This window comes from Protopterus annectens, chromosome 15.part0 (assembly GCF_019279795.1).
Source record: "Protopterus annectens isolate FY-2018-M chromosome 15.part0, PAN1.0, whole genome shotgun sequence".
NCBI lineage: Eukaryota > Metazoa > Chordata > Ceratodontiformes > Protopteridae > Protopterus > Protopterus annectens.
In genome coordinates this window covers 738,742,552-738,761,492 of record NC_056749.1, presented here as the reverse complement: position 1 = coordinate 738,761,492, position 18,941 = coordinate 738,742,552, and the positions used below count along the sequence as shown (strand labels likewise).

At 37.5% G+C, this 18,941-nt stretch overlaps 1 protein-coding gene across 3 annotated transcripts in view; it reads right to left on the bottom strand.

Moving 5' to 3' along the window:
• The window catches only part of PRRG3 (proline rich and Gla domain 3), a 337,454-nt gene that overhangs the window by 34,999 nt on the left and 283,514 nt on the right, over positions 1–18,941 (bottom strand). For all 3 annotated transcript variants that reach the window (XM_044057595.1, XM_044057596.1, XM_044057594.1), the window contains exon 2: positions 16,350–16,396. In XM_044057595.1, the coding sequence (XP_043913530.1) occupies positions 16,350–16,386 (37 nt within the window). In that variant the 5' untranslated portion in view covers positions 16,387–16,396. The remainder of the gene's footprint in view (positions 1–16,349; positions 16,397–18,941) is intronic.

Genomic DNA, 18,941 nt, shown 5'->3' with positions numbered 1-18,941 from the left:
TTAGTGACATTAAAGATGATGATTCTATTACTATTGGCAAAAGGGTAAATAAAAGAAAATTGAAGAGGTTACATTGTTATGGGATAGAAATAAAACTACAGGAACTATCAGGAATACTATCTCTGAAAAATATAAGACTGTAGGAGACTGTCTTGCCAGACAATAATATTCTACATGTTTAGAATGGAAATTTCATCTCGGTATCTCGGTAATATCTCACCTTGTAAGAACTTATGGTATAAACCTACAATGTACAGATTTTATTATATTAGACAATGAGCTGATCAGACTACTAATACATTGAAAATGATTACTGAGCATTGTGTCCATGGCTGGCACATATGAAATGTAACACTTTGTATAGAGACTGCTTCTGGTTAAACAAGCAGTTGAATGTTTAATAAAATCTAAAATAAAGAACAATGTCTTTGTCATTTGCGCCATCATTTAGAAATGATGCAGCATGCTGTTATTACTTGTGCAAAGTTATAGTGATTTTGGAATACTGTTGTATCTACTTTTTAAGTAGACTTAAAAATGTAACATTAGAGACTTTGATGTATGGTACTCACCTTAACCTGTGTACACATCAAAGAAAAATCTCTGATCAAACTATTATTAGTACTATCTGGATCTTTGGATTGCTAGATGTGAAGACTCTTCTTTAATATTATGCAAACTGAAAAATGGTTATGGGAAAAAGAGGGGAGAAGAATATAGTTTAAAACAATGTAAATGTTATGTAATGTTTTTGTAATGCTTATGTCTCTGCTATAATGGTAATAGTCCTTTGTTTTTGTTTAACTAAAGGACCTCTACTTTTTTCGATAGATGCCATGGGAGCTTTTACATCCTCCTGACCTACTGCCATCTCAAGCAGGTGGGACCTCAGCTTGAAATCTCATTCAAAGGACAGATAAAGGCAATTTGTAAGAAATTAAGGAATTCAGAAATTGAAGCTTAGAATGCAAAAAGTGAAAGATCAAAATGGTATGGAAAAAAATAGAAAAACGATTTGATCTTAGCCCCCCCCCCCCACCCCACCCCACCCACATACACACAATATTCAACAGCTCTTCAGTTTCAGCAATAGTCACAAAGGAAAGCAACTTTGTGGTCATATATACAGAAACTAACACACTGAGAATCATGAAATAATGATCATGTAATATATAAAATATATGGCAATGCTTTATTTTCTACAGGTTAAATGAATATGGGGCTTTAGGAACTGGTCAACAAAAAAGTACAAAAATAGGTTTTCAGATCTGGAAAAAGTATGAGAGCCTTCTGAAAACTATGTTAGAAAGGAAGGGAGTTGAAAGAAGTGTAGAAAAGGCAGTAGAAATATCATGGAAAGTCAGTTATATAATAAATGTAACAGCAACAGCAATGGGAAAGCATTAGTTATGTAAATATAGCCCTTTATGCAGTGTTCTGCCCTGTCTGTCTTATAAATACAATATGTGTTTACTGAAAACTGGACTGGTATACTAACTATTTTCACTGTGCCCTTGCAGAAAGAAAAAAGGTAATCTGTCTGAGTACAAGCTCAACTGTACACAAGCTACTACTAGTTTGAATAAAGAACCCTACCTTTTATTTATCTTTGTATGCCTCACACTTACAGAGTCTATATTAGAGCACCAAACTTTCAAAATTTCGACTGTTCTAATATCGACCCATTTTCAGCAAATGCTGAAAATATCGAAGAAACAGAAAACTGAATTTTTTCCTAGGGAAAGAATTTGGTTGTCCGTTTCTGTTGCATCGGCATTTTCAGCACTGTGGTGGAAAGTTATGGGTCAGGTTCAGGTAAGTATGTGATTGTGTGGACGTGAGGGTTAGGGCAGGTTAGGTGAGTTAGGATTAGGGCACGGGTCAGGTAAGTGTGCGATTCTGTGGACGTGAGGGTTAGGGCGGGGTAGGTGAGTTAGGGTTAGGGTGTGGGTGAGGTGACTGTACGATAGTGACAGACCTTAGGGTTAGGGTTTGGGTTAAGGTAAGTGGATAGTTAGTGGTGTATGTATAGTTTAGTGTAGGGTTAGGTGTAAGAGCTTAGGTGTATGTGTGTGGATTTCTGTTTGTTTGGTGTGCTTGTGTTGTGTGTATGTGTTTTCTTTTCCCTAGGAAAAAAATTGCTGTTCTGTATGTTCAATGTTTTAAATTTTAGATTAATAGGGTTCCATATTAGAACACTCAAAATTTTGAAAGTTCGATGTTCTAATATAGACCCCACTTACATAATATATAATAACAAAGGGTGTAACTGACAACATGGATTTGAACATGTGAAGGAAGTTTGAAGAAACTTGAAAACTGGAAATGGCTACTGTGGTAGGCATTCTTGCTCCATATGGCCCTCAAGTCTAAAGCTGGGAACAGTATTGTGAGATATTGTGTCACTTCGTTATTGCAGGTGATACTGAAATATCAGACAAAAAAGAAATCAACTTTACTAAATGCTGCTGGTATCACCATTAGTGCTGATAACATGATATGTTACCTCATGACTTTTATGTTTGCACCACCTACCTTTTCAGGGGAATCAAAATTCAGGGTACATGTGCAATGTTGCTCAATATTAATGTTAATGAATGATATGTCAGTATTTATGAAGGAGGGCTCTTCTCAATTGAAGGAATTGGGGGGGGGGGGCATTGAGCGATTAATTTTCACAGGGGTGTTTACTATCCTGAGTTCCTCCCAAGAGAGTATGTGTTTTAAATTCTGTAGGGTAAAGTTATTCAGTGAGCTTGAATTTTAACTTCTGTAGGGTAAAGCTATTTCTCAAAAGAGTTTATTTGTTATTGTGAGCTTGCATTTTAAGTTCTATAGGGTAAAGTTATTTTTCAAAAGAATTTATTGGTTATTGTTAATTATTAATAGTTATAAAGTTACCTTTATTATAATTTTATAAGATACATAAAGTTCAAAGTGTCACAATACTGGGTCTTTCTAACAAAGTACAACTTGATAATGAAACTGACAGCCTAGTAAGTATTTTATCCTGCAATGTTCCAAATACCACTACATCATCTAAAATGAAATCTTGTTTTTCTGTCATTAATAAGTTACACTCTAGGGTCATTTTTCTCTAAATACCAAGATTAAAAAAAAAGAACTGTGGCAAAATTCTAGAAAGACGAAAAATGATGGGGAGGAAGCAGCTGTGAAATTCAGCAAAGACAGGAGTTCCAGCTTTAGTTCTGAAATCTTTAAACTTGTTAAAGAATATTGAATTTATAGGCAAAAGGAAACATAGGCAATGGTCAGTATCAAAATGCCAAAGAAGGGCTATGATAGTAAAATAAAGCAGATAAGAGTACTCAAAACTTAACACGAATTTATTAAAGCCATTAGGCAGTTTCATCTAGTCAAGTGCAGACTTCATCAGAACAAAATTCAAACAGTTGCCTAGCATCAGTTAAATAATAAAACATGCAACTCATATGACAACTATCACAAAACCATTCTGTTAATAGCCTTTACGGTGTATTATTTAAGTAGTACATTTTATAATGTGTCTGTTTATTTTTATATTTTATTACACATATTTTATTGACTTGCATTCATATTTTTGTATTTTATATTTTTAAACATAACATGACACTTGATCTTGTTGTTACACAGTGAGGACTGTTGGCTGAATTGGCTTAGTTATATGTTTTATAATTTTAATGTCTAGTTATACCTTTAGTGGTTTGTAGGAATATCAGGCTAGGTAAATATTATGGTCCTAAATTAAATGGCCCTATTGGATTTTCTGGAGTCTTTGTGTAAAATGACATGCTAAAATTCAGTTATCTTATCGAGAGAAGACTTTAATGTAGCACTGAATATAAACACAGCTAAAATGCCTGAAAATCATGAAAGATTGTTTCAGGTGGCAAAAGTGATGCTTGAGATGATAAAGGATTATGGTTTTATAGATGACTTATATATCGTACAGCCCCTAGGGAAAAAATTAAACATATTTATCATCCAGTATTAGAGTGGCCAGCAGACTGTAATACCTTTCATTAATGCTGTTTACTTTTTAACATCTTTGCAATAGAAAATAGAACTAATTCCTTACCAGACCACAGTTACATCTGAGTTGAACTTGTGTGGATTGATATCTCCATAGGCACCCCATTCTGTAGGTGTGAAGTCTCAAACCTAAGTGACAAGCAATTATAAGAAGCTATAGATAAGTTCATACAAGATAGCTGGTCCATTCCACACAATCAGGGAAGGTAGCTGTCTTAGTGAATCATAATGAGGATTTGAAAAACTTAGTCTTCCAACTCCTGGAGAACTCGAGGATCAAGTCCAGCATTAGGGCAGACACATTAAAAAAGTTAATTTATCAGACAGAGGGGGAGTACAAATTGGGTGACTTTACAGACAGAAGACTAAAGCATCAATTAACACAATTTAAATCGGACTGTAATGCCGTTCAGTTTAGTAATAGCTCATCTAAGTGGGAAAAACAGAAGCAATGCAATGTCATCATCTAAACTCTTTACATTCAGACTTGGACAGAGAGGAAAAGGAATGTACATTACAGTGCCACAAGAAGAAAACGGGATGTATAAAATAAATGTTTAAGCAAAATATCATGATACAGAAAAGGAGAGGCAGATTTGCTTTGAGAGAGTAAAGCACCGGAGGAATCTTGAGAACAGTTGTAGTCAATTTATTAACATGATATAGCTTTTACTAATGTGTACATTCCTAAGGAAAAAGTTGCAGGACCAGATGGTCTGATAGCAGAATTTTATCAACAATATTTTGCTTGCTCCCATATTATTGGAATCATATAATCAGAGAGAAAAAGAATGCAGACTTCTCATGTCTGCAAGGGTGGTCGCTATTGTTATTACCTCAAGATCAGCATGATAAGTTCAAAACTAATAGCTACAGGCTGATTTCTTTAGTGTCATTGGAACCTAGTAAATATGACAAGAGTTTAGCCTCAGAATTGGAGACTAGTGTAGGTAAGCGGATACAGAAGTAACAACAAGGATGTCTCAGGGGCAGGTAAGGGGGGGCCAGGCCTAATTCATCTCTGGCTGAATATGATACAATGGACTAAAATAAAGAGTTATTTATGGCAGCACCATGATTTCCCTTGAGAAAAACATTCATCTTTTTAGAAAGGGATGTCCAATGAGATAGAAAGCCCTTTCTTTTCAATTTGTATATACATTTGACACAAGTAAATGCTAATAATGTAACTTCTATTCTCTCCCCACTTCATAGAAGAACATATCAAAGACTGCCCACTATCAATTATGCTCTTTGTACTAGCAATAGAGAAATCAGTGGCATATGCAAGACAGAAGCTTAATTCCTTAGCCACCAGTTCCCTGGTGGTGAGAGTACATCTCCATTCTGGTTTACAGATAATGGCACTGTCTGGATTATAAACCCAGAGGTTAATACATCTATAATTCCCCATACCACAAAGAAGTATAGGAGAATCTCTGGTCTTACACTGATAGGAGAAATCTGTATTTCTGCACTTAAATAGGGCCTGATGTAAAGTAGAGGAAAACATACAATCTACATGAATTATGATTGTTAGCATCTGTAAATATATATGAATTAATATCACCACCAAGGTAACAGATACAGATTAATTTCAAATAAATTTGGATAGAATCAAAAAAACATTCAATAGCTAGAAGCATTTACACCCCACTTTCCTAGCAAAAATTAATGTGATCAAAATATTTTGTCTAAAAAATGTTTTCTGAGACACCTGCCAAAACTATGTACCAGTCAATACCCAGAGAAGCTGCAAAAGTAGCTCATTGTATCTAATATCATGTGCAGTGCACACCATCTGGAGTTGATGCCTAGATGGTAGACAGACACATTGTATCTAATATCATGTGCAGTGCACACCATCTGGAGTTGATGCCTAGATGGTAGACAGACACATTGTATCTAATATCATGTGCAGTGCACACCATCTGGAGTTGATGCCTAGATGGTAGACAGACACATTGTATCTAATATCATGTGCAGTGCACACCATCTGGAGTTGATGCCTAGATGGTAGACAGACACATTGTATCTAATATCATTTGCAGTGCACACCATCTGGAGTTGATGCCTAGATGGTAGACAGACACATTGTATCTAATATCATTTGCAGTGCACACCATCTGGAGTTGATGCCTAGATGGTAGACAGACACATTGTATCTAATATCATTTGCAGTGCACACCATCTGGAGTTGATGCTTAGATGGCAGACAGACAAATTGTATGTAACATCATGTGCACTGCACACTTACTGGAGTTGATGCTTAGTTGGCAGACAGACACATTGTATGTAATGTCATGTGCACTGCACACCATCTGGAGTTGATGCATAGATGATAGACAGACACAATGTAATATCATGTGCACTGCACACCATCTGGAGTTGATGCTTAGATGGCAGACAGACACATTGTATGTAATATCATGTGCACTGCATACCATCTGGAGTTGATGCTTAAATGGCAGACCGACAGATTGTATGCAATAGCATGCACACTGCACAGTGACTGGAGTTGGTGCTTAGTTGGCGGACACATTGTATGTGATATGTGCAGTGCATACCATCTGGAGTTGATGCTTAGATGGTAGACAGACACATTGTAATATCATGTGCACTGCACATCATCTGGAGTTGATGCTTAGATGGCAGACAGACACATTGTATGTAATATCATGTGCACACACCATCTGGAGTTGATGCTTAAATGGCAGACAGACACACTGCATGTAATATCATGTGCACTGCACAGCATCTGGAGTTGATGCTTAGATGACAGACAGACACACTGTATGTCATATCATGTGCACAGCACACCATCTGGAGGTGATGGAGCTGATGGTATAGAAGCCCTTCCAGTTAATATACCAGATCCCACATGGAGCATGCAGGACATTGGTAGCAACATGGGTGCATTCAGTGGTGTCCTGGACCTCTGAGAAACAGGCTATGTTGTAGAATGCCTGAGTAGTGATGGCTCCCTCCTCTGCTGTCCATGGGAACCAACTTTACTCCTTCACATGTGTCAGCATCAGACTTAGGAATTGGTATAGGATTTGTAAGGCTGAGGCATGCAAAATTCCTGAAGTGCCCCCAACCTGATAATGAAAGGTCCTCTTAACACTGATGGTTAATGCCACACAAACCTTCATGTCCAGTGGGTTCTGTATTCCACACTTTCCTCTTGATTCCACATAAGGATAGCGCATGTCTATGGGCTCCCATATGATGCCTCTGTCTACATGGTAGCAGTCTATCATGTCACAGTTTTGGATACGGTAGCAGATTTTTCCACAATGTAAAGTCAGATGTAGGCAAGGTTGCAGACATGTCTTGCAAAGCAGTTACTAATGATTGCTAACCAGACAGTATAAATACTATTCCTAGAAACTGTTCATAAAAATGATGGTGTACAAATACATTACAGCTCACTCACACATTTTATATTTGTTTGAATCACGCTACAATGTTTCATTTTATCATTTGCATATGATGTGATGTTCATTAGCATATTGACACTCATTTGCATGTCACTATGGAGCCTTCTGCATGCAATGAATGCCACATTATTTTTACTGCTAGCACAATCACACTGTATGCGTCTCTGAAGCTCCACCTCCCTGAACATTCTCAAATGACAGTTATTGGACTTGCTGTAAAAGATGATTACATGTTCTTGGACCACTATCACCCCCACCTCTGTCAGTATAGGGGGGGCTTCTAAGTCATGTCCAAATGTGTGACATGGAAGTGAAGCATTCTGAAAGTGCTCCTGATGCATAAACTAATCCACTAAATTGACTGAATATTGTGTTCATATTCTAAAATATTTTATCTCCTTTTATTTATTTATTAAAATAGTCAAAACAGTCTGCAAAAGTCAACCTCCTTGTCAAAGTCACTACAGAAATAAATTCAGGCCCTTGGATTGACATTATGTATTAGAGATAGAGCTTGTTGTTGCTTCCATGAGGCTGATTGTTTCAGTTCCATCACAGAAGTGCCCAATGGAGATTTACTGCCTAGAGCTCTACTAAGAGAGGATGAGACAACTAACTCACCCTTCACCTTAAAAAGGTAGTGCTTGCTGATGAACATTCTCCCCCCAGGGTTTAGCAGCAGCCAAAATGAAAGTGATTACCTGCCTGTCCCACTTCATTCATTGTCTGTAACTTACAGAGAGGGGAAAGCTCTCTAGCAGATGAATAAAAATAATAACAATAATAATAATAATAATAATAATAATAATAATAATAATAATAATAATAATAATAATTAGAGCACAGTGCTATTTTAACCAAAAGAACTCTTTGCTTCATTGGAAGGTCCTATGGTGCCTATTTTCACTTCTCATTCATAGTACATTGTATGGCATCTACTATAATACCTCTGGTAGTTACAGTGGAGATAGCTAAATTTATTGCAAGATATTACAAACATTGTGGATTCCACTTAAGGTCATACTCAGTTTTGAAGGAGGACATAAGGATGGATTTTCCACATATATTGTGTTACCCTGTAGCTATAACAGATGACCATATTGTAGAAGTTCCTCTGAGCCTAATGGAATAGTATTCCAAGGATACTGCCACAATATCACTAAATCATCAGCAAACAACACTGCTTCTCTCCCCAATCTGTTATCATATGGACATTAACAAACGGGTGCTCAGAACGTGCATCCCTTAGAGCACCCACTGCAGGATCTGAAATCGGCCACCTTTATTTCTGTGATTCATCATGGTACGAGCCATATAGTTAGATTAACTTCTGCTAGAATGTAAAAATGCTACATATTTTATGTTAGAATACACATATCTAACCTAAGACTGTCAGCTGAATTATAGTTGCACTCACATATTTTTAATATAGAAGCTTTCTTATACGTATTATCTGAAATGGTAGATGTACAAAGCCAGACATTACTGTTTTGCACATTTACTTTGATTTGAAACAGCTGAATACAAACAGTTTTAGAGCTATCTTATCTGAGAGAGTATGAACTCTGATATCTCAGATGAAACACTTGCTTTTTTAATTGTAAATGAGCTCTATTCACTGGAAAATAATGTCATGGGGTATGAAGCACTGAACAGTGTGTGTATGTCTTACAGGGATTTCAATTGTTTCACAGCTATAAATGAAGGAAGGCAAGCACATACTAAACCTAGGTAAAAGAGAGGTTTTCAGTTTCACATAAGCTTTTAGATAAAGTATTTTGTAGATAAGCAAGTTTAACTAGACACTATTACTGTAGGTTTGCAGCTTTTCTCTATAAGATGTTAATCCTATTCTCAGAGCAGTTATCAGAGAAGACTAAACAACTCAGGTTCTGAGATTTCCTTGAAACACATAAAGCTATAACCTGAATCAATCCTTTGACATCCTACTATTGTAAAATAAAGGGCTCATGCTGTGGATCAACTTTGTAAGTAGTGAATATTGGAAACATACTTATTTATTATCCTGTAAAGTATTTGTTGGAGTCTTGTGGTTTTATTTATTCACAGTGCATACAAACTATAATTATTGCTCTAGGGTGACCACTCTGTGTGGTACAGGTATACTTTTTCAGAAGAATCCATTACAAGTGGTACCAAAAAAGTGGCGGGGTGTATAACATACAGTGGTAAATATACTATAACCCCTAAATTTTACTTTTGAACTTAAGCAATTGGCAAAAGATGATCACATAATGTCAGGCTGGTTTGTAACGACTAATGCCTGTTATTGGTTACTAGTGGCAAGGTTGTTAATTGTTAACAGCTCCGTTAGAGAGCGCTGAATTAACTAAAATGTTGATCCTGACCAGGTAGCTAAAATATTATCAGAACTAAAATTACAGGAAAGTCAAACAGATTATGAGGCAAAAGGATGACACACCAGGGAACATGCTTCTATGTTAAATGTAGAAGGATTATATACATTTGACTTTAGGTATACCATCCATGACTTAAGTAGGTCTTTAATGATGTCCTTTAGCACTAATGCATGGTCACTGATTTGTCGGTCAGCTTCTGTTCTCAAGTAGCATGGATAAATTCCAGTGTTATTACTAATGCACATAAAGCATAGAAAGCAACTGATTAAGCAACCCTGCACTCGTGAGAAATAGCTTTACTATCAGCCACTTAATCATTAGCATTTGGAAAATGTGCCATTCTTTCTTAAGTCCACTTTTTGCTTCCCACAGCTGACCATCAGTTTATCTTCAAGGCCTGTACTCATCAGCTAGGTCTACCAAACCTTCAACACTTTTATCTGTAATCCATGTTCACAGCCAGCAAGGAGATCGAGGTACCAGAGGTAGCATTATACTGCAGGTAGGAAGTATTTTTGCTTTAATTCCCGAGTATCATAGCTTCACCTTTCTGGTTTGGGGTGCAACACAACTCTGTCAACATGGTAAAAGCCATAGACTGCATTGATCCAAAAGGGTTGCAACTATACACTCCTATATAAGATGGATGCTTGGCTCCTGCCTGCCATGGTGGTGAGTGAAGCTATGACAATTAGTGCTGGCATAAATATAATGGTCTGTGGGGGCATTATTCAGACTTGCTGACTCATCATATATTAGGCCTGAAATTGTAGTTATACCTGTTTTCTTCTGTCATGGGTATACTGTGCTCAATAATGTGTTATTTTTGTTTTGGAGAAGAGGATGAAACAGCAGAAAACAGCCTATCCTGCCCGAAGGGGCAGGCCAGACTCTCCAGGCAATGGGATAAGTGTACTGTATTGCTCCCATGACTGTATCTGTGCTTTTCTATTTACCACAACACTGGGATTTTTATATTGCCTGTCATTTCACTGCTTTATTATAGCCTTCTTGTTCACTAGGGTTCTGTATATAGTTATTGGTTATCCATTTTTATTGTCCTAATGTCCTAAATTGTGCTATTTATTCTTGCATTTGACACATATATCACAATTGTAATAAATCTGTGTGCTTCAGCAGTGAACCTTTTTCTTTTGACTATTTAACCATTGTTTAACTGTTCATTGCCTATGCAGATTGTTAGTTTTGTGACAATGTTATCTCTGCTGTACTAAACTATGCCATTTATCCTTGCATTTGCTTTGGTATGCACAATTGTACTTAACCTCTGAACCACATCAGTACTTGTTTTGTATTTTAATAATTTCACCATTGCTTCAATACTCATTGGCTGCGCACACTAATTTCCATCCATATGCTGTGCTATTGTCCTAGTGAGTGCTTTATATTGCTGTATGGACTGTTGTTTCTCTTAATGTCCTAATAAAGAGAATGACATCATACTCACCCTTGAATCTATATCCTATTCTGTTCTCTTTCTCATTGTTTTAACTATGTTGCTTTGTTTTGCTCCATTTACCTTTCATTTCTGTTGTAAGATCAGACACAGAGCAGTCAGTGGTGATGCAATGGCCACCATGTTCTGCACCAACCACTGTGCCAACTGCTGGATTCCCAGTATTCACTGGGCCTGCCTCGCAGCTGGGTGAAAGATGACCGGGAGGGTTTACCAGTGGCCTCCAGTGTTGCTTCTCTGTTTTTTCTTCTGTAGGTGGCATGGGCTCCTCATTGGACAGTAGCATCAAGTGGCCCTCTTGGGCCACCTGTCATGAGGTTCAGAGGTGGGTGAAGACTAAGGTGGACTTGCAGCTAGATGCCTGTACTGTCACTCTGTAGTACCTTCTCATGCAACTGGTAGAGTCACATAGCCAGACAGCTATGACCACTTGGCCAGCAGCAGGGAATCTAGTAAGTACTTGAATGTCAGTGACTAACTTCTGGGGGGTTCCTCTCTGAGATTCCTTGTCAGGTTATCCCAGACCACCCCAACCCCCACTACAATGTTCACTTTTCTTATATTCAACTCCTTTAAGTATGTTTGTAGTTCAGTCCTCCCTTTCACCAGTTTTCCATCCACTGCATGTCTCCATTGTGGCTTCCCTTTTCTATCTGTGATATATGTTTGCTTGTGTTATACACTCATGCATCTGTGGTATATGTTTGCCTGTGTTATACTCTCATGTACCTGTGGCATATGTTTGCCTCTGTTATACACATGTATCTGTGGTACATATTTGCCTGTGTTATATGCTCCTGTACCTGTGGCATATGTTTGCCTGTGTTATACACTTATGTGTCTGTGGTATATGTTTGCCTCTGTTATATGCTAATGTATCTGTGGTATATGTTTGTATCTGTGGTACATGCTTGCCTGTGTTATATGGTCATGTGTACACTCCTGCTGCTGTCCTCCTTATACCATCCTTCCTGCACACAACTTCACCATGCTTTCTTCCCCCGCTACTATTCCTCTGAAAAAATAAAATGGGTTTTTGTCCTAAAATTTATATATATATATATATATATATATATATATATTACTCTTCATCCCGTGCCACTCTTCAGTTCACTTCCTTTTGTTCTTCTGTGTGTTCTTCTACTTGCCTTTTCCCATTCCTAACTGCCCTATCCATCCCTTTCCTTCCCATTTATAAATTCCTTTTCCCATTCCTAACTGCCCTATCCCTCCCTTTCCTTCCCATTTATAAATTCCTTTTCCCATTCCTAACTGCCCTATCCCTCCCTTTCCTTCCCATTTATAAATGCCTTTTCCCATTCCTAACTGCCCTATCCCTCCCTTTCCTTCCCATTTATAAATTCCTTTTCCCATTCCTAACTGCCCTATCCCTCCCATTCCTTCCCATTTATAAATGCCTTTTCCCATTCCTAACTGCCCTATCCCTCCCTTTCCTTCCCATTTATAAATGCCTTTTCCCATTCCTAACTGCCCTATCCCTCCCATTCCTTCCCATTTATAAATGCCTTTTCCCATTCCTAACTGCCCTATCCCTCCCTTTCCTTCCCATTTATAAATGCCTTTTCCCATTCCTAACTGCCCTATCCCTCCCTTTCCTTCCCATCTATAAATTAAAATTTGTGTGCATTTTGCTGGGTACTCTTTCAATCGGTCTCCAGCTGTACCTGTGTTGTAGGTAAGTTGCATTTTGACATGCATCGTCAGTCATGCCACCTGCTTGCCAGTGTTCTTAAGTCATGTGAAATCTTACAGCATGGTCCACTAACATGTCTGGTGGCTATTGTTTATGCACTTGTGTGGCTTCATTATATAGCACCGTCCTAGGCATGTCCATGCAATCTCAATATTTATTCACAACTAATCTTCTTTGATCTGGTCACACTACCGCAGCTTTGTTATTTATTGCAGCATAGTCACAATATTATTTTTCTTAATACTCCTTAGGTCAGAAAGCAAAAAAAAAAAAGTATTAGGTCTTAGAATATTAATCTCTGAGCATCTGCCATGCTTCACCATGTAGTCTAGGGTTTGATTCCTTCATCTTCTGTTTGCTTTTTGTTTGACTCTATGGAAGTCATTTAACCACTCAGTGGTCCTCTGTTACTGAAGAAAAGAGGATGGTGGCTAGAGGTTAACTGATTAACAAATAAATAAACACAGCAAATCAGTAAACATATTATTTATATATATATATATATATATATATATATATATATATATATACAGTTACAGCAATTAATAATTTATATGATTATGTTTATTTAAAAAAATAAAGTATACAGATGTTTATCTTTTGATATTTCCAGTGGACATCTGATATTCAACTGTTATATAATTAACAGAATAATGTTTAATGAAATGGTATAATCATTGTCAGAATAAAGCATTACAATAATCTTCTTCTTCTTTCGGCTTTTCCTGGTTAGTGGTTGCCACAGCGGATCACCCGTCTGCTCATGATTGGCAGTAGAGTTTTACAGTGTAAAGCATTACAATAATAAAACAGATTATTTGTTGTCAAAACTATCAAACATATATAAGGAAAAGTGTGCAAGTATACACACACACACACACACACACACACACACACACACACACACACACACACACACACACACACACACACACACACACCAAACAGTCACACACACAAATACAATACACAACAACATAATAACAAACAGAAACATTGAAGCCTTTTTCTACATGAAGTAGTGTCTAACAGGGTGAGCTTTACAGATTAACAAAAGCCAGTGGGCTTACTTAACACAACTGAGCAGTTTGTTACTTTCCATAATGCGCACCCCATTGAGCTCTATTGCTTATATATGATGTTGTTTCTGACATTCAAGTACTTACTATGTGCAGATTCCATTGCTGATATTTGTGTGTTTGTGATAGTATGCATAAATGTAACCCTTTAATAGTAAAAAGGTAAAAAGTGCTAAGACGTCCAGAGTCAATATGGAAGTTCATGTTTATCAGTGTTGATGCATTTTTCAGGAAAATGTTAGATGTGATGGTGAAAGTAATAGAATGGAAATATGAACAGAGATGTAGGTTTAAAGCATGAGTCCAAGTACTGAATACAGCAAGTGTTTAAGATAAAAGAAAGAAGGGCTGGGGAAATCTGTGAAGTAGTAAATGTGTTTCTGGGCTAGTAGCACTTTATCGATCCTTCAGTTTTGAGAATGGTGCTTTTGTAAGGTAGATACTAACCCTTCACTGGTGAGGGTTATAAGAAAACTTACTCACAGGTAGGGTGTTCACTGAACAAATTACTAAACTTCAGCCAATTATACAGGACTTTGTCATGCCAAGCTATAATACAAATCAATGCTTAAAAATATAAGTCTATATAAGGCATGTGCTTTGCTCATGAGACATACTATGAAACTGCCACTAAAGAAACATAAACATTGTTTATGGATATAGAACAATCCAAGACAAACCTGTTGGCAGCTGAAGGTGTTCCGTGAAAAATAAAAGCAATGCAGTGAATAAGCCATGAACAAACCACCATGCACATCCAAAAGACTCTTAAAATCCTTTATTAAAATAAACCCTTGAAAAAAAGGAAATGTTTGTAACAAAATCCTTATAGAAGAATATGTGAAGACACAAAAAGGAACATCATTCAAGTTGGATAAGTGCCTTTGGGTTTTCCCTTCCTCAGATCGTGTTACAACTGAAAAAAGGTGTTCCATTTAAGGAAGGCTTGATCAATCAAGACAGTCACACATACTGACACTTCCACTAGAGGCAAGGCATCTTATCAGAAAACATGATGAATAAAATACACTCTCCCTGAAATCTAGTCAGTGGAAAGACTTCAAGTACAAATTACGGTATTGCTTCATTAAGCATTTACTTTCTCAGTAAACACTGCTCTAACTGATAGTGCAGATACTGGTCCTCTTTCTCCAAATATATGTGACATTGCCCATTCAGAAAAGACCAATGCTTTAGCACAACATGTTAAAATGCATGCTGCACACTCCTTCAGGTTTATGGCGTTACAGCTGATTTCTGATAACATAAGGGGAGGAGTTGTGCAGTATGGCACTGTAGTTGCTGAAATTGACTGGATCATCAATCTATGAGTTGATTGTGAATCTGGACTTAATGGTGTGGTATCATTAAAACCTATTTTAAAGACCAAATGCTTTAAAGTTTGTCACTGATTTGAGTTAAAGAAAAGTGTGTTCTTTCTCTCTTATCAGTCTGCTTTGAGCCAAGGAAAGGTGTCCCCACCACCACTTTTTTTACCCCTTGCAGAGAATCACCTTATTGACATGAGCTGGAGATGTTGGCTCACATAGGCACTACGACTGGTCTAGGCTGTTCAGCTATGGCTCATGTACTGTGAACAACTGCCTTTTTATGTGACAATACTTACTTCATTGAAACAGAGTGCTAATTTATTATTTTATGATGTATTTAACATATCCTTTTTAAGCTAAAGTGTTGCATTCATTTTTTAAACTGGTATTTCGCCTCTAGTGGAAGTGTCAGTATGTTTGAATGTCTTGATTGGTCAAGCCTTCCTTAAATGGAACACCTTTTTTAGTTGTAACAGGATCTGAGGAAGGGAAAACCCGAAAGTGCTTATTTGTTACAAACATTTCCTTTTTATTGAAGGTTCGTTTTAATAAAGGAATTTAACAGTCTTTTGGATGCCCATGGAAGTTCATTCATGACTTTATTCACTACAATGTTTATGGATATGGTTTTTCAATGGGAGATCAGGCGTACTAACCAAATTATGATTTGTATACGATGCTAGATTATGAACTTCCTTGGCCTGGAGCTGAATATTATGATGGGACTATTTATTTTGTGTCAATATGTGAGTTGCATCTCCATCAGACCCCTTTTTTATTCAGACTTGCATATACAAAGCCTACGAATTTGTCATAAGTTTGCAAATAAAACAAACAGGAGTGCAAAAAGCATTTAACACAGTACAGACAAAAAGAAAGAAGGTTTACTTACTTGCCATGTTATCACAACACGTTTTCTGATGGGACATATCTACCTGACTGTAAAAAGAAAGAGAAAACATCAGAACACTGACCTAATAAATTCTCTAATCAAATAAGTACACATTGAGAACAAAGTACACTTACTGTAGTATTCTTAGGTTTGTGATAAAGTGATTTAGTAAGATATAACTTGCTCATTTCAAAATGGATTAAGGTTACATTCTGAGGCACAAATAAAACTGTGTAATAGGCTTAATGTGCTTGAGATAGGCGTATCAGATCCACAGATCAGTGCGTCAGAAAATGTGGGCATGTATATGATTGGGGCCTATGTGGGCTTAAGAACACTTTCTGAATTGTGCAACACACATGTGGCACACAGTGGGCACCACAAAATACCACTGAGTGCAAAAGAAGGTGCACATAGACCTTTACAATGTATGCAATCACAGTTTATGTGATGTTCAGAGCATAGCAGAGTTAGCTTGCGACCCGATAACTATGGAAGCGAACTATATGTGGTCACAGCTTGGCTTGTTCATGTGCTAGGTGCTCAGCAAGGCTGCACTGCACCTATTAACAAAGTGCAACAAAAAACAAGCAACAAACAACCAATAACTTAAATGCAAATGTGTAGATGCACAGGCTTGCACAAGGTGTAGCTACAAGTATAATTTAATGTTTGCACTGTAGTGATGTGTTATACTGTGCTCATTTAAGTTACAAGTATACAAGTACAGGATTTATGTGGTAGGGAATGTCTGACAGAATGTACTGGGATCTGCACATGTCAATAGTAAAAAGAATTAGTTGAGCAAGTGAGAAACATCAACACTGTGCTGTGGTCATTGGGTTTTCATGCACACTATACTATTTAATATGTGCTTTTCATATTTTTATCCAGAAAATGAGTGTCTACACAAGTTGCACTTTGTAATAAACCTTTATTTATTTTTTGTTAACAAGGTAAGTATACTGGTCCAAAGCAATTTTTAGACATGACCCAGGCCAAAGGTAATATAAGAGTGGTAAGAAAGTAAAAAAAAGTTTCAGAAAGACAAACAGGTTTGCATGGAATATCAGTGACACAAATAAAAGACTTACATGGCTGTTTTGAGTATAAAATATAGAAGCAGTGAGCTAAAAGAACTAGCACTGATTTATTTAAGTTATACAATAGTGCATAGATTCATAGGTGTTTAATAGGCTAACGACCACAAGGGCATTTTTAAGCCTAGCCATGCATCCCAAATGTCTGACAAGTCTTGATACCCTTGATAGGTATAAGCATGGGGCTGGGAGATAAACCATTTACAGGTTGCCTGTGTCCATCAGAGACATAGGTGCCAAACCAGGGATGAACTTCCTGTTCCCCATCCAATTGTCCAAGTTACACTTGAACTGGGTTAGGGAGTAGCTCTGCTTCACATGGATGAGGAGCCTGTTCTAGAGATGGGATAATCTCTGGGATACATACCTGTCTCTCCAGCAGGTTCTACTTAAATTACAGGCAAGGTTTACTTCTTTAGAATGGGTAATTCTGGTGCTGTTTGTTTTGTGGATATGCACGAGGTCCATCAGAGTGGGGTCTGACAATGCCCTGTATGTCAGGCATATATCTTCCCTCAAAAGCCTGTAGGAGACAAAATACAGGGATAGAGCCTTGAGGTGGTCTACATTGGACATTTTACTTAAGCTCTGTATTCATGTTCAGGTTGTTGGATATGTCTGATTACATACATACCAAAGGGGGAATTGTTTGTAATGATAGGTCTGACGAATGCCGAATATAGTCGAACAATGAGTTCCTGGAATTAGATGCCATACTTTTGTTTATTAGTTGTGCAACATAGAATGATTTCCTCACTACGGCAGATATGTGACAGTCAAAGGCTAGATTACTATCTATTTGTGTCCCTAAGTCCGTGACTACTGGGTCAACTCTAAGGGGTGTGTTGTCAATATTATAGTTACCAGGGGTGGATGACTTCCAAAAGGATACTATTATGCATTTCTTGGCATTTAGTTTTAGCACATGGCTCTCACATCAGTTGTTTGTCTGTATTAGCCCTTCCTGGAGAACATTTGCATCAGTGTGGGATGCAATGACAGCTCATAATTTGCAGTCATCTGCAAATTTAGTCAGCCAGAGATGACTGACATTAGTGTTGACTTCAGAGAAGTAAATGCCAAAAATGAGGAGTCCAAGGACTGATCCCTGAGGGACTCCACTTGTGACTGGCTTCTTTGTAAAGGTGAACTAACCAATTCTAACTTCCTGGGCCCTGTCTGTGAGCCAGTTGGCTATCCACCGGGAGCCATACAAGTTTGCATCTAACCTCTTGAGTTTGCCAACAATGCCCAAATGGCCATTTTGTCCTCATCCATTGCTTTGGTGACAGTCTCAAAGAAGTCCACCAGGTTGAGTAGGCATGATCTGCCCTTGACTAAACCAAAGTGGGTCGGGTCCAGTGTCTGGAGGTTTACTATATCACTATTGATCATTTCCATGATAATTCTTTCCATGGATTTACATATAAGACTAGTGAAACTTATGGGTCTGTAGTTTCCACGGTCTGTAGATGGCCCACCTTTACGTAGC